Source organism: Pipistrellus kuhlii, unplaced genomic scaffold, assembly GCF_014108245.1.
Source record: "Pipistrellus kuhlii isolate mPipKuh1 unplaced genomic scaffold, mPipKuh1.p scaffold_m20_p_5, whole genome shotgun sequence".
NCBI lineage: Eukaryota > Metazoa > Chordata > Mammalia > Chiroptera > Vespertilionidae > Pipistrellus > Pipistrellus kuhlii.
In genome coordinates this window covers 26681360-26703147 of record NW_023425551.1, presented here as the reverse complement: position 1 = coordinate 26703147, position 21788 = coordinate 26681360, and the positions used below count along the sequence as shown (strand labels likewise).

The following is a 21788-nucleotide window of genomic DNA, read 5'->3' as shown; positions in this document are numbered from 1 at the left end:
TGGTAAAACTTCCTTTAATGAAACCCACCAATGGATTTCAATTATTCTATCAAACTTTAAGATACACATAATCTTAACACAGCCTTTTCAGACGCTAAGTATAAGGATATTCCTGGCAGCTTTTTTTATAACAGCAAAAACTTGTCAGAGTACTGGTTAAATAAAGTATCCGCATATGGAATATTACGCAGCCATTAAGAGAATTAGGGGTATTGTCATGGAAGACATCCAAGATAGACTGAATTTAAAAGCAGGGTAAAGAAGTGTGAAGAACATGACATCATATGAAGTTATATTTGCAAGTACATAGAGCATTTCTGAAAAGGTGAGTGAATCCTGGTTATAACTTACCTTTAGTGGGAGAAATGGGTGGACTGGGGAAAAGGCAAGGGTGATTTTTGTTTTGTTTTCTCTCAGCAGCGTGCATCACCTATTCAGTTTTCTATTAAACACACTCCCTCCTCACACAAAATATGTATATGCCAATTGTGGTACATCCATGTTGAAAAGGACTTTTGTGTAGTTAATTTCTAGAATATCCCAATGTAGATTTATTTATTTGTTTATTTATTTAGTCAATAGCAAGCTTGGGTTTTGCTAACTGTGTGAAACTGGACATATCAACCACCTATGTAGCCTCAGAACTCCTCATCTAAAAATGATGGCCTTAGACTTCCCATCAATGAATGCCTTCCACCAATCTCTTCATGGTGTAAGATGCTGTGATTATACAATTTGACTTGGCAACATGTGAAAAAAAATTGCAATACATTGGCAAAGAGAATTGGTGTGTGTCAGACAGTGAGGGGTGTATGGCAGCAGTGATTATGCACAGTTACTATTATTTTTATGTCTTCTATCTTAAACCACACTTTACAAATTCCTTTTCTCTTCCATTCCTATTTGAAACACCCAAGGAACAACCAAAGAGGCGTATTCAACTGAAGAAATTTATTTACTTTTTTTTTTCTAGGTACATAGATGACAATTATAGACAAGTTTTGATACATAGGAAAACCCTTTCCGTCCTTTCTCTTTGCTAAATGAATTGTCACAATAATTTTTTTTTTTACAATTTTTAAAACAATAACACAGCTTTCTTGGGCTGAAGCAATCGCGAAAACATACTGGTACTGGTATATTACAGCTACTTACAATGTTTAAAAACAGCAATGGAGAAAAATAAGTTATTTAAATACTGATTTCATATACAGAAAGTGCAATGTTGTTAGTTGTTATATAACTTGCTTGACAGCTTCTTGTTTTCTCTATCAATTTAAAAATCAAGGAAACGCGGACTCGGACGACCAGGTTTGTTTTTCTGTAACGAGCACAGTACCCACAGGCAGCAGGGACTTGGTGAGCTGCCTCCCTTGGCTGCTGGCATGGAAGCACACTCTGCTAAATCGGGAACGGATTACCAATACCCCAGTGGTTTCCCCTGTCACCGCCCCCAGTGCGGGTGGAAGGAAAGGGCCTCTGGCTAAGAAGGCAGGCCCTACACACCTCTCTCCTGCTCGGCTACATGGGAGTGTCAGGAGTGGCCTGGGTTGGCTGCATCTCCTCCTAGACAGCTTCCAAGTGAAAATGTACACCACGGATGTGTAGCTGCCTGAGCCTAACTGTCTTTCCAGGTTTCTCTTGTGCCTTCCCAAGACCGTTTCCACCGATTCCTCAGCCTCCTGTGCCGAGGGCAACTGAGTAAACCTGGATATTGCTGACACCGACCGCCTGCCTCCCACCACCTGCGGGCGGCCCCACACCACCTCGGTCAAATGTCACCACAAACACAGAGGCTTTTTTTTTTTTTCTTTTCTTTTTTCTTCTAGGATCAAGTTAAGAGTTTAAAGCAAAAGAAGACCCAACAAATACTAACGATAAAAAAAAAAAAAAAAAAAAGATTTTAAAAAAGCACAATCAAGTAAAAACCACCTCAGAACTTTAAGATTAGGAAGACCTTCCCACCGACAACAACTCGTGGTCCCTGAATTTGAAGTTTGTATGCAAAGGCCATGGATTCCGAGGAAGAGTGACAAAAGCACGGTTTGGCATTCTCAAAAGCTCAAGCTCAGAAAATTCCCTTTTCTTAAATGAAAACGTTGCAGTGAAAATGAATCCAAATGTGGGAATTCATACAAGATTTCTCCTTCCCCTGTTACCTGATTTATGGGTGGTCCTTTTGCTCAGCTTTAAATACGAGCAGGGCCCCTTACATGTCCTGCTGAGCTTCCAGCACACACAGGGGAGGGGCCGTCTTAGCCCCGCCTCCACCACGTGGTCACAGGAGAACCGCAGCCGCCTTACTTCCCAGATGGGCTATGATAGTAGTCGGCAAACTGCGGCTTGTGAGCCACATGTGGCTCTTTGGCCCCTTGAGTGTGGCTCTTGCAGTGCGAATGAAACTTCGTGGCCCATGCAAAGGAGTCTGTTTTCAGCTCTCAAAAGAAATTTAAATCGTTGTACTGTTGATATTTGGCTCTGCTGACTAATGAGTTTGCCGACCCCTGGGCTATGCTTACTGGGATTTCACATCCCAAGGTGATGGGAACGGGCTGTTTTAAGAGTGCCACAGACATTCGACAGCTTTCGCTTTCTTATTTTAGAACTCCACAACTTCTTCACATGGCATCCTACAGAAGGTATCACGGAAGCATGTGCATTATTTTTAAAAATGCATACCGAAGCATGAACTATACATACATCACCTGAGAACAACATTCTTTCCTCCGATACATGATTTAAATAGATAAAGCAAACACTGAAGATGGCTTTGTGATGAAGGAAATCCCTGTTTTCCCTCCTGAGGGAAATCATTTATCTTAGTGAGCAGGTGAAATATCACAGAACTTTGGGTCAGAGTTTTGTGTTGAATTTGTATAGTAAATAATCACATCCAATGCTTAACAGCACAGTGCTCACGGTAAGAACGTAAAGCAAAGTCATCTTGTAACAATGGAAACCTTATCCGTGCCTACATTTCTGCTGGCTGGAAAATCAGGCACGAAGACTAAGGGAGGATAGAATGGGCTGATATCAGTTCGAAACAACCGAACAAAACAAGCAAATCTGCGGCCTATGTGGTATGTCTGGCTCCAAAATGAACCTCTATTTGAATTAAAAGAATTATCTAAAGAAGAAGGAAAACAAAATCTTAATGGTAAAAAGGGAATGGGGGGGGGGGAGCTTTAAAAACATCTCAGACTACTTCCCGTTTCCAGAACATCTCTCTGAAACCAGCCTGATCTGATGACCGAGTTTTGGGATGGACCTGGCCAGGAGTCCAAGCCAATATGGCAGCAAAGTGACCAACAGGGTAATGTCCTACACTGATTAAAACGAAAGGTGGTTCCAGAAGCACACACCCCCACACACACTCACATATACACACATGGTCTCTTTGTGAATTCCAGAGAGTTTTTCACTAGATTTGTAGCTCATTTAAAAACTGAAAGCCAACGTGACATTTGTGCCAGGGAAACAATCCTACAAAATAAGCCACGGAAGAGGCGATCATCAGAAAAGCCCATTTTTTTTTTGCTGGGAAAGTCCCAGATGTTAGACGGCAGTCTAAGCCGAAGACTTGGAACTATGGTTACAGGGCAGTGAGCACTAGGTTAGATAACTGCTTGGAAGCGTACATTAAGGCAAATAAAAGCGGACTGCTGGAAAGCAATTATTACAATGTCTCGTTTATCTGAAGGAGAACAGGACTTCTTTTCCTCTTAGTGCAGACAGGTTTTCTTACTTTTGAACTAACGAGCATGTCCACCGATGTACAATCACTCCCGAGTCTGTGACTTTGGCCTAGCTGGCTGAGCCTGTCGGGCCCTCGGGGCTCCTGTGGGGTCACAGACAGAAGGTCGACGGCAGCACCGTGAGACCCAGAACTGGCTGCCCCTCCCTCTGCCCTCAGCCCTCTCCCCCAGCGCACCCACAGACCGGAGGCACAGCATGTGTGGCGAGTTGGCATCTTGCTTCTGGCCTGTTCTGAAAATAAAAACAAGTGCTCCTCTTTTCTTTGGGGGTGGAGGGGGGGTCAAAGAGAAGCACCCCTGTGCTTCCTCAAAGGGGCTTTCCTGGAGAAGACAGGGTCATCGGTCCCGAGCCAAGGTGTCGAGCTCCATCAGGCCATACGCTGGGCCCTTCTTCTGGATCTGGTCTGCACGTCCAGGGAAGAAGAAGTTGCATCAGCGTCGTAAGCACAGTGAGAGGGTGGCTCCGGCCAGGCGGTCCCCCGCGGGCCTGGCTACATGGCCTCGGGGCCGGGCGGCAGCTTGAAGAGTCTGGCCGCGGACACGAGCTTGCTTATGTGTCTCTCCTCGGTGATGCCCGCCTCCTGCAGGCAGGTGTGGGACAGAGAAGGCACGTGGCCCAGCGTACAGAAGCCCGCCTCGGCGAGGGCGCCGGTGTACATGGGCAGGCCGATGGAGATCAGCCAATCCGACACGGACGCCACGCATCCCGGGGAGAGGGGCTTCCTGCAGATCTCGGTGAGCCCGCCGCTGGGGATCTGGGTGAAGGAAGAAAACGGGTTTTAGAAAAGACTCCACAGGGGCCACAGGAGGGCTAAGAGGAACACTGCTAAGAGGAACACTGCTAACCTACAACACTGCTGTACTACCAGCAAGAGATGATGCTCTCTGTCAAAACCCAACGGGCATAAAGAATCTTGTCTGGATTTTTCAGAGGGGAGACACATTTTCAAGGAAGTAAGTTGAGGCTCTAGAACAGTGGTTCTCAACCTTTCTAATGCCACGACCCTTTAATACAGTTCCTCATGTTGTGGTGACCCCCAACCATAAAATTATTATCGTTGCTACTTCATAACTGTAATTTCGCTACTGTTATGAATCGTAATGTAAACATCTGTGTTTTCCGATGGTCTTAGACGACCCTGCTAGCGACCACAGGTTGAGAAACCACTTCTGTAGAGCCAAAGATCATTGGAAAAATTTACATTACGATTCATTAACAGTAGCAAAATTACAGCTATGAAGTAGCAACGAAAATAATTTTATGGTTGGGGGTCACTACAACATGAGGAACTGTATTAAAGGGTTGCGGCATTAGAAAGGTTGACAATCACTGCTCTAGAAGGTACGTGGAATTAGATCTAGCCTTAAACTCTCCACACTCCGAGCATTTGCATTTCTGGCTGCTGTATCTTGGGGTGACCCGTTCTTTGGGGAGAGATCCCCCTGGTGACTGAAGAGGTGGGCCGTCCTGTGCAACAGGGTGACAAGTAAAATGCTCATGGTTGTGTGCTTATCAAATAGATGTTCCACTGCAATCGAATCTACAGGAACAGCTACAAGATTAAAGGCTTATCAATACTGTTATAAAGAATCTAAGATACAATAAGAACGAGTATTAGGACGGGAAAACGGACTTGGGGGAAGACCAAGGGCTAGACCTTACAAAAGGTAATGGACTACCCCGTGTGCACACCCTGAGACCGGGTGTCCTTCTCCAGGAAGCAAACCCTTTCAAGTAATGTCTCCTCAGAAATTAACCTTTGATGTCTACAAAGAATGGTTTTTACTACGTTACTGGGGGGGAAATGTGGAGAAAACCTAAATGTTTCTCCCATACAGACTGGCTAAGCTACAGCACATTCCCCTACTATTGTAGAACACTTTGCAGTATTGCTGACATGAAAGCACTCCAATGCAGTTTTGAAACCTGACTGTTTTCAGTTGTCAGGGAGTGAGTCTAGTTCTCTTATTGTGTCATCATTAAGCTCTATCACTACACGGACTCCAAAAGCGGGGAGAGGGGCCCCGCAGAGCACCCGCGGCCGCTCACCGCCATGCGGTGCTGCTTGCGAAGCAGCTTCACGCGGATCTGGTCCATGTTGGCGGCGACGTCCCTCTCGGGCTGGTCCAGGTCCTCTGCGTATCTCTGCACCAGGGCCTCGGGGATCCCGCAGCGGCCGTGCTGCGAGGGGAACAGAAATGTGGTGTCAGGGTGGTCGCAGGCATCTTGCTTTCTCCAAGGACAGCAACAGAAGGCAGGTTAGGACACCTAGCTACGCCTGGGAAACAGCACAGGAAGTGTTCATTGGAAGGGAACACATTTTTCTCTACAGCCAACGTGTCTTAGAGGGAATACTGTTACACCTTCATCTTTCAGGTAGTAATGAGCTCTAGAAATGTTTTGAAACATAATTAAAGCAGAACACAATCATCCTACACTTGGAGGGCCAATGCCCTCACCTCACTCTATCTGATCATTTTGCAAAATGTTATTGAAAACCGTCTCCTGAGCTGCAGGGTGAAGGGCAGCCTTCTGCTCTGCCATAGCCTCTTGCTGCGCCTTGCCAAGACTTATACCGCAGGCTGGCCCGGGGACCCAATTGGTTATAGCATCGTCCCAAAGGGGGTAATTCACTAGACATTACGGACAAGGAGGATGTTATGTGGTCACGACAGTTTTATTACAAGGATGCCACGACTGCATCCTATTGTACCAGAGCTTGCATTTCCCTGAGCAACGTCTGGCTACATCTGTTCTCATCTGTCTTCAAAGTCATCGTGGTCTTGGTAGACCATCTTCATTTGTTTCAAATGAGAAATGAGTTTTCATTATAAAGTTCCATGTTCTTGGAACAATGCAATTTCATATCTTTTCCCCCGTTATCCATACCAGATGATATGCAATAAAATTATTACATCTGAATAGGGTTCTATAATTTTCAAAGTATGTTCACATTTATTTTATTTGTTCCTAATAACATCTCTAAGAGGTAGTTATGTAGGTTATTATCAATTCTGTTTTACAAATAGGAAAATGAAATGAGGGATTTTTAATGTCTAAAAACATACATGTTGAGTTAAGGCAGGAAAACTGGGACTCAGCTCTGTCCTGCCCTCTAAACCAGTGGTCGGCAAACTCATTAGTCAACAGAGCCAAATATCAACAGTACAATGATTGAAATTTCTTTTGAGAGCCAGATTTTTTAAACGTAAACTTCTTCTAACACCACTTCTTCAAAATAGCCTCGCCCAGGCTGTGATATTTTGTGGAAGAGCCACACTCAAGGGGCCAAAGAGCCGCATGTGGCTTTCGAGCCACAGTTTGCCCAACCACGGCTCTAAACCAAGCCTTTCAGAAAGCAGTACTGATTGACTGTTCTCTCTGCAATGTTCAGCTGCCAAAAATAAAAATCAAACAGGCAAAAGAAAAAAAGAGAAAGGAAAAGACCACCCACGGCTGTATTTGCACTTAATCTGGACACTCTGCCCCCACCATGCCACCACCGAGCTGCAGAGGCCCCTGCTGCCGGCCACCCCGCGCTCTGTCAGAACGGCCCCCGCCTCCGGGCTGGCCTCCTGGGTCAGCCGGTGCTCCTCTCGCCTGACTGCCTGACTACAAAAGCGGAGGCCAGTGACATGGGGCCGGGGCCGTGGGTACCTTATCGGAATAGGGCTCCTCGGTGAGGTCGATGCCTTCAGCTCGTAACTTGTCTTCAGTGAGCATCTCCAGGTCCACTCCCCGAGCGCAGGAGATCTTCCTGGCCCCGGCCGGGCCCAGCCTCACGCCGTGCTCCTGCAGGCTGGCGCTCTCCCGCAGCTCGGAGAGCCAGGGCGGGGGCCGCGGGCTCGGTGGGCTGCCGGGCTCCTGTCTGGAGGGCGGCTGGGGGGCCTGGGGAGAGGCACAGCCGCCGGAGCCGCCGGAGCCCCCCTTCTTTAGGGGCAGGCTCGGGGCGCCGGGGCCCGGAGGGCAGGGGTGGAGGCCGTTGGCCAGGCGCTCTTTGCTCTTCTTGGCAGGAACGGGCGGGGGCTGCGTGGGATGTCTGCCTGGCGCCGTGGCCTCGGGGCCCCTCTGCTCACCCTCTTTGGCGTTCGGGGGCTGACAGGTCCCTTCGGGATCAAGTCCTTTTCTGTGACCCTCGAGAGGAGTCCTTGTGAAGCCGTGCCTGGGAGGCTGAGCGTCCTGGCTCTGGGGCAAACACGGAGGAGGTGACAAGCCACTGGAAGCGGCTGCCATGGAGCCGCCCAGTTTCTTAGTAGTCGTTTTCTGAGGGTCAAGACACCTCTTGCTTTGGGTCAGTAGCAACGCATTGTCAACAGCAGACTCTCCCCGGGGGCCGTGAGCCTTGGCGACGGAGGGGGCTGTCTTCTGTGGCACTTCGGGTACGGTCTGGGGGCAGGGTTCGGTCACCGCGCCAGGCACATCGTTGTCAGCGTCGGGCTCTCCTTGGAGGTCATCCAGGGACTGGGAGCGGGGCCAGGTCTTCACGGGCTGGGGGCCCTCCAGGGTCTCACAGCTCCGGCAGATGGAGCCGGGGAGGCTCCTCCGGTTTTTATTCAAGCCGGTCACACAGGGCGGCTCACAGTCCTTCAGAGGGTGCGGGCTCAGGCCGCTGCCCAGCCTGCCCTCCACCCCCTGCTTCAGGGCGCCCGCCGCCTTGGGCAGCGGCAGCGTGGGGAAGGGGCCCAGCTGACTCCTGCCGAAGGACTTCAAGCTGGACTCGGCGGAGGACTTGGCAGAGAGAAGACCAGACTTCCGAGACTTGCCTGCGAGACAAGGAAGTGGGTTACAATCCCGTCTTAAAAGGTGAATCAAGCAGACATCTACAGGTGTGCTAGCATAATTCTCCAACGCCTGCATCCCAGGGTGGGATTCCATACACTCAGGGCAGACAAGCACCATTCCTGATGTGATGATGAGTGGTAAAAGGGTCACTATGGTCTCGTTTTTATGTTGAGAAAAAATTCCTAGTCTTATGAAAGGACTTAGGGAGATGGAAACTAATGGAGTTACGTGGGAAGGAAATGTGCTGTGTCGGGCAACACAGGAAGTCTGTTCCCAGCTGCAATCCGTGTGGAAGAGGCTGACCATCCACAACCCACTAAGGAACCACACGGTCGGGACTTCCGTCTAGACCAGTGGTTCTCAACCTTTCTAATGCCGCGACCCTTTAATACATTCCTCACGTTGTGGTGACCCCCAACCACAAGTAACATCTGCGTTTTCTGATGGTCTTAGGTGACCCTGCTAGTGGTTCTCAACCTGTGGGTCATGTCCTACAGGTTGAGAACCGCTGCTGTAAAGCCTAAGACCATCTGAAAATGCGGATGTTTACATTACGATTCACTAACAGTAGCAACATTACAGTTATGAAGTAGCAACGAAAATAATTTTATGATTGGGGGTCACCACAACATGAGGAACTTTATTAAAGGGTTGCGGCATTAGAAAGGTTGAGAACCACTCGTCTAGTGAGCATCGATCCCTAAGGTCACGGTGGCAGGGGGGGCAGTAGTTCATAAAGGGTACTGACCCCTAAGGTTCACCACGGACTTCTCAAATCACACCTTCCTCCACAGCCTCCCCTCTTTGTGGTTTGCGTCAGAAATAAATTAATCCTAGAAGCAGCCAACCAACCACGGTGCAAATAAGCAAACAAGCTTAAGAGAGTATTTTGCCTGAGACAATCTATAAAATATTGACAGGGTTCTAATTCTCAGTGAAACAATGGCCCTCATCAAAACAAACTGTCAGACTATTAACTGGACTATCAACCAGACGTAATCTACTTATTTGGCAATTGTTGACTGATATTAGCCGCTAAGCCACACTGTGAATGTACTAGCGAAGGGTCAGGCACTATGCTAAATGCTTAGCTTTCATCAATATCTATCCATCTCTCTCTTCCTCTCACTGTCCTTTGTCACATTTTTGGTTAATACCATGCTAGTTGTATGCATTGACCCTGGGCTGATAAAACATGAGCCAAGAGATAACTTCTAGGAATTAACCAGCCCATGGGGAGGGCTGGCCCAATGGTGCCGTGTGGGGACCATAACTCTGAGCCACAGCCAAGCTCTCTGAAGGAGGAGGAAGGAAGGACCTTATTAGAGGTGGGTAGTTGTATTCTGATCAGAAACTTTGAGATTTTTGAAAGACAAAATACAATATTTTAAGATGTAATTGTAGACCTTTTATTGTCAGAGACCTAGTTTGGATGAAGTCTGCCTTTTCACTTAATTTTAGTACTAATTAGATGTTTTCATACTGTAATCGTTGATAGACCCCCACAGAACCCGTCTTTTCAGTGAAGGAGTCCCTGTAACTGTGATCCCGGAGCTAACATGACAACACTAAGGGCTGCTCTCCTTGCGCTTCCTATGTACCAAAGAAGAAACACTGAGGCGAGAGATGGGGATGGGGCTGAAGGAGCCACACCTCACGCCCTGGCTTGGCATCATCCTCTCAGAGGGGTTCCTCAAAATCCTCATGTTGAAATGAGAGGCCCCTCCATGATAGCCCCAAGCACTGAGATATTCTTGCTCCACAGAATAAATACGCAAACACATATGCAAAGAGGTCCCCCGTGGTATGTTATGTCTTTAACTTTGTTTAAAAATAGGCCCACTTATTTTAACCCATCCCTGGTTTATGAAGGCACTTACTATAACAAATACAAACTGCATGCCTTTCTGGCTTACAGTTCAATGAAGCCCAGACACCGCTGGCCAATGTATGATGACACTAAGTAGAGGACGGACTTGAAAATGCTCATGGTATTGGGAAATAAGGTCTGAAATATTGCCTGAGAGTCTATTGTGAGCCAGCGTAGAAAAGAACAATAGCTTCAGGTATCATATAACCTCTCTGAGCTTTAAAGTCTCCATCCATACCATATGCCTTGCAGGGTTTGAGTGATAATTAGTAATCCACATATAAGCACCTAGCCCATTGCCCATTTCCCAGTCAGTGTTGAATGAATGCTGGATACTATTAACATATTACTGCTTTGCTGAAGCCCTACAACAATCTAGGAAAGAGAAACTCCTCTTGCATTTCAGAAGCAAGAGGGCTCAAAGACATGAAGGAAAGATCAATGTCTTCAGCTCACAAATGTTCTGTTCAGGCTTCAAACCCCAGGTCTCCTCACTTTGAACCTCACCGCTCTTCCCAGGACTGACACTGAGTGCTAAGATTCTAGGAGTTCCAGGATAATGGGAAGTGAAGGGTCTTTTTCCTGAACTCTCCATTTGTGTCCTAGGAGGGCCAGAAGGCTAACCGACAGGAAAAGGGATGCAGTCATTTCTTAAGAACATCAGTTGCCTGGGTTCTTGAAGGGTGTTTATTCTCCCTGAGGATCTTCATTAAACACCAATAATCCTGGAAAATGCCCTCCTTCTACTGCCTGTATGTCCCCAAAGCTCAGACAGAGGAAGACAGACAGTCATTAGCCGAAACACATGGCGGGGCCTCCGGGGTGGTCTGTGCTGACATTACCGTTTTCCAGGTTCTCACTGCTTTCGTAGCATCCCGAGTCCCGTGGGGAGCACCCGCTCAAGGCCTGGCTATCAACGAGCAGCTTCTCCTGGGATCCAGACTGGTCGCTGTTACCTGGAACAGGTGAGACGGAGCATGGAACCATAAGCGGAAAAAAAAGCAGAGCTCCCCAGTCAACCAAGTCCCAGTTTTATCATCAGTCATCACCACGCGTACCGTACATTTTTAAGCCTTTGACTTCTGGAAGAACACTAATTACTTTAAAGTCATAAAATGGACGAGATCAGAATATTTTTCTTCTCAAATAAATTATTCCCATGAAGACAATTCTGGAGATTGAGAGTAGATAGATGGAGTACATCGATGCTTTTTAGGTTACCCAGAGCAGGAGGAACCCAGAGCCTGTGCCAACCATGGGGAAAGACCAATCAGGGTCCTCTCCCAGGGATGGTCCCATGGAGCGGAAGTAAAGAGTGAGGACGACCCTCTCACAACAGCAGTTGGGCCTGTGCTTTTTAGAACTCTCTAAGATTTGTGTTTCAAGTTATTTGTCCCAAGCTTTCCAAATTTAGCAGCTATCATAAAAGTGTCAAATGAAATTGCGAATTTTGTTACAATTTACAGGCATCCTTTGGCCGTGGCAACATGTGCTGGCCCTTGCATCATCTCAATGAAGCAATGCGGGCAGAAGGGGACACAAACCCCTACACCCAGGAGGGGCCGGGGATAAATCCTTGTGCGTCTGTGGTGAGGACCGCGCTGGAGCGCGTTCTTTCCCTTCTGCCCCCTCCTTTGCGTTGGGTCAGCGTTTCTGTCCAAAGGATACAGCAGGGAGAGTTCAGGAAGCCCTCTCACTGGGGCCCCGAGTAATAAATACTCTGAAGGTGGGTGACGAGAGCTGAACGCCCTGATTCTGAAGAAAGGCAGCAGGTGCTTCTATGAGTGGAAGCCTGTCTAGAGCAAGTCCCCATGGAAGTCCCGTGGGCTTCACCAGCCAGCGGTCACTCTGCACGCTGCACAGTAAGGGCACACGTGGCCTGACCCGGGATGGAGCTACACCACGAACATTTTTTGTTTATTCTACAGAGTAAGTGCTTGGGCACCTAACGCAGAAACCAAAAGAACTAGTTGCATGATGAGCGGCTTTATGTTCCTTTCCTTTTCTCGTCACATGTCCTCCCCTCCTGCCACAGAGGCAGAGAAAGAAAGAAAGCAACACACCAGAAATCCGATGCCCTTTCTCGGGTCATTAAAAAAGTAAACTGTGGGAAGGCAGAATGGTTGCCATCCACATATGTGCCAGCGGCTTCTACGTCCACTTACCACTTCCTGTTTGTACTACTCACATGGAAAGCATTTTATAACAGCAATCTTAGCAGAAATCATGGCAAGGGAAGCCCTTAAAATAGACCCCCAAATTTTAAATAATTAATGAAAAATTAACTAATTGGATGCACAAGAGCGAATCTTACCCCTCCGCCACCTACACAAAAAGTGGAACATTCTAGAGTGATGAAATCATTGTGGAAGAGTCTGTGGACTTGGAGTGGTCTCTGTCCTAGCCCAGCATGTTATTTGGGAAAATGATACTTACAAAATGAGGGCTTTGAACTATCAGTTACAACCTAGGAAGAGGAAGCAATGTAGTCTGTCCTTGGCAAGGACAGTTACTGCTTCAGCTAAAACAGACCCCAAAGTGCTGACCAGTGGGAATTAAACAGAAAACATGTCCCCCGACACCACGTGATGACGCCGACGATATCTACATCCTTGGGGATGTCAGCCTCATCAGACACAGCAGGTACCTGACGTTACCATGGAGATGGGAGGGGAAGGGTTGCTCCCATCACCCGAACACCAGGTCAATGTGTAGAATCACGAGGCATATGTCAAGGGGCTGCTGTCACTTGCTCCCTAAAGGATTCAACTACTGAGCAGAAACCTAACTCTCAAGTTTAGCAAAATTCCCTTAAAAGGAAAAGCCAGCGTTTCCCAAGCAACTTGCCCTCCTCCACTGGAGAGAAAGAGGAGGTGGGGGCACCCCTAACAGTGCGGCAGAATCAAGGCCAAATCCTCTCCCTGCAGTTTCTAGAATTAATTTCAAGGCACAAAGAGGAAAAAAAGTGAGTTAGAACCAGGAGAATTCTCAGAGTCAAACAAGAGCGGAGGACTGCACGGTCGGGCTGACTCTGAACTTGCCCCTGAAGGGACTTTGATGGAGCTAAAACTCTTCCACACCCCAACTTTGACACACTCACACACACAGACACATACACACAGGAGGAGGAGGAATATGCTAAGACACGGATGAGTATCCAGACATCAGAAGGTTCTTGTGTACAAGGACATGAGCCATTTCCTGGAGAGCAGTTATTGCTGAAAGAAGAAAGGGAAGGGAAGGGAAGGGAATACTTGGGTAGCAGGCCTTTCAATGGACTTGTGACATTTATTTCTTTAAAAGAATCCAAGCAAAAATGTTCACTTTACTTGGTCTTAGAAGGTGGATATGTGGAACTGTTTTATTTTTCTCTGTACCTTTCTGCATATTTGAAAGAGCTGCTCATTAAAATTCTTATAGAAATTATTTTCGTAAAGAAGAGAGCTTTCTGGGGCAGCCCTGGGACAGTGGGATCAGTGTAGGCAATTGCTGTTGGACAATGGGAGTCTCCTCCAAGTGGAACCCTGCAGGAAGGCTGGCATTGCGCAGGCACAGGTGCAACAGGGCAGGTTGGTAGATGTGCTTCTTGCTCTTGCAGAAGCTGAGCTAGAAGCCTGCAAGTTCTCCAAGACCTCAGTATATCTCTCTCTCTGTCCAGTGATGAGGAATGTAGTGTGACATATATCCACTGTGTACCTCTAAGTGGCCAGTTACCTAGCAGAGTTCTTAAACGCAGAATTTAACTGCGCTGAGTGTAAACCCTTATCATCTGGACACAGAGCCTTGTCACTAATGAGCACCCTGAGTCCTGGAAGCCTGCATGTTACAGCCAGCGAAAGGAAGTGCCGCTTGATGCACTAGGGAAGTTGTAAACAGAGGTATCGCATACCTTGGAAATGGGTTTGTGAAGAGGTCCTTGGGCCTCTGAGGGAGCATCATGACAGGCAAAGATTGCCCCTTACAAAATAGCTCCTGTGCAAACCTCAGGCTGAGGTTCCGAAAAGGAACAGGGTGTCCGAGCCAATGAGATAGAATAGACACTCAGCTCAGATCCTGCCTCCTCCTTTATTAGCATCACTCCTCCCATGTTCTGAATGGTAACGGGCAGAGCTTATAAACCAGCTGTTCTCAGCGACAGAGGAAGAGCAGATGAGTGATTTTATAGAGCAGATGTGGTCCAGGAGACCAGATGATTTAACCTTAATTGCTCTTAATATAGCTGGTTGGCCACACAGGCACTGAGCCAGGCTCTTTAACACAACCTGGTCCCAGACCACCACACCACCCCCACCCCAATAGACACCTCTACTACTGAAGAGACATGGTTTTAAAGTGATATTCACTAGGGAACACTCTTCCCTCCAAACCTATTCCTGAAGGCAGTGTGTAGATCTAGAGTTCAGTCAGCCACTTGATGGCGAGTGGTCCCCCGTCTCACTCGGTAGAGGAAGGGCCTCCTGGGCGGAGACACGTGCTTCCTTGTCTCTGGGGCCTGATGCCTTCAGGAATGTACAGTTTTTCTCTCCCACCATTAGCCACGGTTTGGTGTGTCTTTACAATAGAAATGCTATTAGCTGCTGACATCCCTAAGCAAAGCACTTGAAAGAAAATGCATTTGAACTCAGTAGCTGGAAAGGATGCTCTGTTTGTGATGAATAATTTCAGGAATATTTTTTATGTCAGACTGAAGAAGAAAGAGCGAGATAAGACTAGCTTAATGGAGCAAAGGACACAGTGTATTTAAACAGACTTCATAAAAGCTGCCAGCCCGCTGAGTTCTGTTCACGGGCTGTGAAAAAGCTATCGTTTTGGCGGAGCCCCTGCGATATGGGATTCTCTGCTCTATGTATTCACTGCAGCCACTTCCTGCTCCTTCCACGGAAGCTGATGGATTTCATTTATTCATTAGCCAACTTTTCAGGAAGAAAATAACTCCCGTGTGCTCTGAGAAGTAATTAACCCTCGGCTGGGCAACCTTTTCCCCATCTGCCAATCACTTTGGGGCCCAGGTTTCCCACCGACCTGCTGAAACCACACCTCTCAACAGCTCCTGACGTGACACCTACTGCATTTCTTTACAAAGCTGTGATTCCATTCTCTGTCACTGGACACAGTTTCACATATCCACCTTCTAAGTCCAAGTAAAGTGAACATTTTTGCTTCAGTTCTTTTAAAGAAATAAGTGTTACTTCTGATGTTTGGATACTCAGTGAGCAGCACTTTCCTCACCCAGTACCTGGAATCACGTCAGAAAAGACATCAGCAGTAAGGTTCTCTTCTGCTCCCACGGGAAGGTCTGCCCTGGGAACTTACGTCTTTGTGTTTTTGATATAATACGAAATGGACTTGGGCTTTGGAAAAAGTAGGACCACATGAGTGACTCCAGGGGCCTAAGAAGATGCTGGCTGCTCACAGGAGGCCTCTGGTGACTGAGTGCAATGATGTAAGGAACACTGCCACGTGGGTGGGGGTAGAGGTGGGGGGACTTACTGTCATACTCCTGTAGCAGCTCCACCGCTGTCAAGAGAACGGCTCTATGTTCTGGGTCCCTGATATTTAACTCATCCAAGTCCTCCTCCTCCAGGAGCTTAAAGGTGTCCAGATCCTCATAGCCATTGAACAGGAAGGTGGGCATGTGCTCCTGGGAGGAAAGAGCACAGATGTGGATCAGCAGGCTCAGCCACGTGATCCATGACCGACAACCAGCCTCAAACCCCTAAATGTTTTCTATCATTGTTGTTATACTACCCTGTTTCCCTGAAAATAAGACAGTGTCTTATATTAATTTTTTCTCCCAAAGTTGCACTAGGTCTTATTTTCAGGGGATGACTTATTTTTCCATGCGCTAGGTCTTATTTTCGGGGAAACACGGTAATTAAAAGAGTAGTGCCATGTGTAAGTGTGCCATGTGTAAGCGCCAAGTCCTCTGGCTCGGTAGGTGGGGGGAGGGAGGAGAGGCATTTCACTGATCACGGGTTAAGAAGATCTGCACCGCAGGCGGAGACAGGTTCCTTGGCTTACATTTCAATTGTGCCCTTGCTATGAGCTGATCTCTTTACCACCACACGGTGCACTGGGGACAAGGCCATTTCATTTACAGACCTACTGAAATCCAACTCAGAAAGGCCTGGGACTTCCCCGGAAACAAGGCTGTTTTGCAAGGAGGAAACAGAACCCAGCACTGCAGCCAGATGCCGGCAATGATGTGGGAGAGGCGAGAGGAGCGAACACTCAAGCCTCTGTGGAGCCCAGTGAGCAGGGACAGAAGGGCGTGTGCTCACTGCCTTTCCTGGTAGGCAGTAGCTTCAAGCCGGGAGCATTTTAAAAACTGCTCTTGGGGGACTAGTAGCAAACTCTGACCCGCAGCTTAGCTGATACCCACGACAGAGGTCAAGGGCAGCATTAGCATCCGGACAACCATTTCTGTAGAATAATGGCGACTCATCACAGTAAGAGGCCACCCAAAAGGGAGGACATAAGAGCACCCTCTCCCCTTCCCCGAGAGAGGCCTCTCTTGCTTAGTTTAGAAGGAGAGGCAGCATGGGACTAGAGCGGGAGGGAACTGACTTTCAGGTTAATCCGGTCGAGGAGGTCCTCCACGGACTTGGGCTGGGGTGGTCTTCCTTTCCTCCTCCTCCTGGTGGGGCGCTTGGGCTTCTCCTCCTCCTCGTTCAGCACGTCCACGTAGATGAACTTGAAGGTGCCCACCTTGTTGTTCAGCAGGCCCATCCAGGTGCCCATGGGTGGCTTGCTGATTATATCGATGATGTCTCCTTTCTGGGGCCCAGGGAACAAAGACCTGTCCGTTAGGCACATTCCTAAGCATGAATCGTGAATCCATGAGAGGTTTGCATCCCCCACATGCGGAAACACTAGGAAGGCCAGAACCAGGGTCCTACGAGTCACCTTATGAACGGGAGTTTGGGAGAGGGCCAGACCGAACACTCCTGACCGCGCTGGAACCTACACGGGCTGGAGGTCTCGAACCCCCCGCCCTCCCGCCGCCCAGGCCGAAGTGTCTGTCTCCCAGTGCTCATGGCTAGGCGGGAGGTACCTGGCTCTCTGACTGCCTCGCCACCATCCAGAGCTCCTACTGCTTAAGAGAAAGAATTTCCCCCAAAATGCCAGTGGCAATCCCTGCTCTGTGACTGCTTCCTACACTATGGAATGCTGTCTGCCCCATTTAATGCCGCTGACCACCCAGAGCAGGCAGGAAGGTTTCTTTAGCGAGAGAGCCAGACACTGGACCCTGGAGGGCAATAGGAATCCTACAGGAAAGCTGAGGTGGGGGTTCTGGAGCAGGAGGATGAGGTGGTGAGGACAGAGGATTAACATGAGCCCTGCCTCTGTCCCAAATGCTGGCTGGTTCTGTTCTGTTTTTCCCTCCAGAGGAGGGCAGCTTATGAAGGCAGCCAAGACATTGGCCAGTATGCACCGCAGGAGCCCAACACTCCACACAGGAACTGAACTCCTCCTAAAGAACAAAGAGCCCATGCCGAAACCGGTTTGGCTCAATGGATAGAGCGTCGGCTTGAGGGCTGAGAGGTCCCAGGTTCGATTCCGGTCAAGGGCATGTACCTTGGTTGCGGGCATATCCCCGGTAGGGGGTGTGCAAGAGGCAGCTGATCGATGACTCTTTCTCATCGATGTTTCTAGCTCTCTATCCCTCTCCCTTCCTCTCTGTACAAAATCAATAAAAATATATTTTTTTTAAAAAAAAGAAGGAACAAAGAGCCCAGCCTAAGGCCAGATGCACACCTTCAGCTTGAGAGAGTCTGTGTCATAGGGACTGGGGGTGAAGTCAGTGTGCACCCTGGCGCGCCCACAGAAGGGGCCCCGGTAGGGGAGCTCCTCATCATCGCCGTCTTCCGACTTGACGCTCTCTCGGTTGCTGGTGGAGGAATCGGTGGTACTCACTGTCTGGCCACCTGTACAGGAGACACAGGGAGAAGAAGGATAAATGCAGATGTTCCGTGGAGAAAAGCAGAAAGATACCGAAGAAGCTGCAGGTTAGGGCATGAAGGGCAGAATCATGAGCCAGGACCACATCAGGACCAGAGCAGGACCCAGGGATGAGTCCAGGGAGGGTCTGAGTTTTCTGAAGGCTAAAATCCAGCCCCTCATGGCACAGGCAGGACTCAGCAAGTTATCTCTGTGATCTGGGAATGCAGGTGACATCACAAGCCCAGAACATTCGGGCCCTCTCATTGGTCAGGCATAACATTTTTACCCCATCTTCCGGTGAGGAAACACACTCAGAAATGTCAAATAACTTGCCCAAGGCCAAGTGCTTTAAAGTGGTGGATTTAAATGTGGTCCCTTTCCCCATACCATTCTGAGGACACCACCACCGCTGCCAGTGGTTGACCAACATTCATTATCAGTGACTTCTATCATTCTCCTCCCTGCCCCCGTCTCTTACTGTGTTGGTCATCATGATCTTGAAGACTTGACTTATCCTCCTCCACTCTCCAGATCGTCCCTCTGAGATGCTTTTCCTATCTTCTCTGACCAAAATTCTTCACCCTCTCCCTTGTGCCACTGCTGTACATCGACTAAACAAAGACAATTCTAGGTCCAGATATTTGGTAGGTCTCTCTCTCTCTTCTCTCTCTCTCTCTCTCTCTCTCTCTCTCTCTCTCTCTCTCTCATAGCACCCTAAGGGTAGGACCGTGGGCTTCTTTATCTTTAAATTGCCTGAACCTTACACCCAGTAAATCTGATTTTGATTCCATAGGAAATCATGTACAGTTACAAAGCAGACGTACTCATCGAGCTCTGTCCACTCAGCGAACTCCGAAGACTCTCTACGGAACCTCCGGCTTTGAGCTTGGGCTTGTCCATGTGTTCACTGTCAGGCTGGGAGGGTGGCGGGGAGCCAGGCATTCCATCGAGGCCCGCGTCCTGCAACAGATTTCAACACAATTACGTTTCATCAGAGAGGACAGCTGTCATTTTGTAACTCAAAGCAATTTAGCCCTCAACTAGAGCAAATCCAATCCAATTTTATACCCATATTTGATGCCATAGCCAGTGCTCTCCTCCTTTTTAATCTATATCCTTGCTCCAGTTAAAAGTCTGGCCTGTGTATCAATTAATTGAGCACTTAAAAATTGTTTTTCATGCTCAACAGAAATTCTTGAAACCTCTGAAAAACATCTATCTACCTCCTACATAAAATCCTTCCTTAAAAGCTTAGAGATGCAGCACACTCAACAGTCCAGTAAAGAAGCCGGATTTCAAATGCAGATCAAGCAGAATCCATTAGCAATGTGTATCTGGGATCACTCCCAGGAAGTAAATCATCTATTTGAAGGGAAACATTTACCGTAAATATATACACATTCCTTGTGGGTTGTTTTTCGTTTTTTTTTTAAAGACCAGATTGATATGTCTCTAGTTATACAAATTAATAAAATTGGCTAAGGAAATACCAACTCAGGACCCAGCTACATAGCAAAAATACAATTTTTCAGCCCGGCCAGTGTGGCTCAATGGTTGAGCATCAACCTATGAATAATAGATCACGGTTTGATTCCCGGCAGCCAATCAATGATTCCTTCACATCATTGATGTTTCTATCTCTCCCTCTCCCTTCCTCTCTGAAATCAATATATATTTGTTGTTGTTTGTTTGTTTGTTTTAATACTACTCTTCAGTCTATGGTGAAATGTCTATAGGTTTAGTTATTATCCGTTGTTCCCATGTTTTAGTTTGTGTTGTTAGTAAAAAGCTGTGAGGACTCTTTCAGATCGCTTTTGGGATGGCTCTGTCACAGCCAGGCAGCCCCTCTTTTGCACATATAAACGTAGCACGCTCATTGGGCTCCTGGTGTGACAATGTCTCTCCTCCAAAGTTTGCAGTGAGAATGGTTTACTTGCCACAACAGAAACCGCCCTGGCATCTCACACAGCCATGTGAGCACCAGACCATCTAAACGAAACCTGTTATTTGTGTGGTGCCGAATCATCAGAAGAGCGTTAACAGGATTCTGTGGGTCCTGCAAACATTTAAGGTCAACAAACAGCCATGGCAGCTTCTGATCCAAGACATTGTGCTTCTCATTTAAGGAAAGTGAGCGGTTGGCCTCAAAAACCATAAACCGAGGTGCCATTATTTGGGAGTTACTGAAGCTACAAAGTATGAATTCCTGATGTGTTTTTTAAATGTTTTTATTGATTTGAGAGAAAGAGAGAGGGAGGGAGGCTGATGAGGAGGAGGGAGTGAGAGAAGGGGGGAGATACATATAGAGAGACATCGATAGGCTGCCTCCTACAGGCCCCCGACCCGAGATTGAGCTGGAAACCGGGTGTGTGCCCTGACAGGGAATTGAACTGGTGACCTTTTGGTGCACAGGATGATGCTCAACCAACTGAGCCACACCAGTCAGGGCCTCAATGTATTTTCATTCCTAAATCATAAAATAACACATCCAATTACATTCTTTTTTTTTAAATGCCTCTGCTACAAGCACATGTGGTTTTAGGGCTTTTTAAACAATAGTGGTATTAAATATACCTCTCTAATATTGTATGTTCTTAAATGCTTTCAAAAATTATTTACTCAGTACATACTTATGGATTCCCTATAAGAACAGGTAGTATTCCAGGTAATGGGCATATTGCAGGTAAAAGTCCTAATCAGAATGGGTGGTATTCCCTCCCCAAAAAGCATTATAATAGCCACTTACTCCTTCTCTCCCCCCCCCCAATTATGTGAAATTACTGTTTTGGTGTAGTTTAAACAAACAAACAAACAAACAAACAGAAGACTAAGAATACAAGGTGGGTGTATAGTAGTAAAATTATAGGAAAAAAATGTTCAAATGACATTAAAGTTCTGTGCTCAAGCAGAAAACCTCTATGAACGGGAAGCATACACGAGCTCTTAGTTAGGGGAAAAGCCAACGAAATGAAGTGCCACAAACTGAAGGTGCTGCCTCCCTGCCATGGCAGCTGCTCCCCAGGAGAGCAGGGTGCACTTCATTTGTGGTGAGAGATACAGAATCCCCATCAAGCCCACACCCAAGGGCCAGGAAAGGCAAAGAACACAGAGAACAATCGTAGGGAACACACCGCGGAGGCAGCGACCTGCCCTGCAGGTCTGAGAAGCCGGGGCTGAGGGGCTGAGAGGCTGAGAGGCAATTATGTGGGTGCTGCCCTGTATATTGGTGAGGCTGCTCTCCTGCTCATTCTAAGATGCCTCCCTGGCCTCTGTCCAGTAGATGGCAGTAGTACCCAGCCCATCCCACCCCAGTTGTGATTGTCTAAATGCCCTGGGGATGGTGGGGGAGCAAAATCACCCCACCCCTGTGAGAACCACTACCATCTGCTGAGGCTCTTGGGCAGGCCTTGTGGAATCACTAGGTGGCTGGGCTGCC

The 21788-nt window shown here is 47.7% G+C and overlaps 1 protein-coding gene across 14 annotated transcripts in view; it reads right to left on the bottom strand.

Annotated features, from left to right (window-relative positions):
- Window positions 1–936: 936 nt before the first annotated feature.
- SASH1 (SAM and SH3 domain containing 1) overlaps window positions 937–21788 on the bottom strand; it is a 288978-nt gene continuing 268126 nt past the window's right edge. For 13 of the 14 annotated variants that reach the window (XM_045572612.1, XM_036415045.2, XM_045572613.1 and 10 more), the window contains 8 exons: window positions 19177–19312; window positions 18167–18336; window positions 16976–17185; window positions 15899–16049; window positions 11251–11364; window positions 7414–8519; window positions 5806–5937; window positions 2595–4510 (listed from right to left, as the gene is read on the bottom strand). In XM_045572612.1, the coding sequence (XP_045428568.1) occupies window positions 4247–4510; window positions 5806–5937; window positions 7414–8519; window positions 11251–11364; window positions 15899–16049; window positions 16976–17185; window positions 18167–18336; window positions 19177–19312 (2283 nt within the window). In that variant the 3' untranslated portion in view covers window positions 2595–4246. Of the gene's footprint in view, window positions 2317–2502; window positions 4511–5805; window positions 5938–7413; window positions 8520–11250; window positions 11365–15898; window positions 16050–16975; window positions 17186–18166; window positions 18337–19176; window positions 19313–21788 lie in introns of those variants that run through there. The other variant, XM_036415044.2, reaches the window with a different exon arrangement.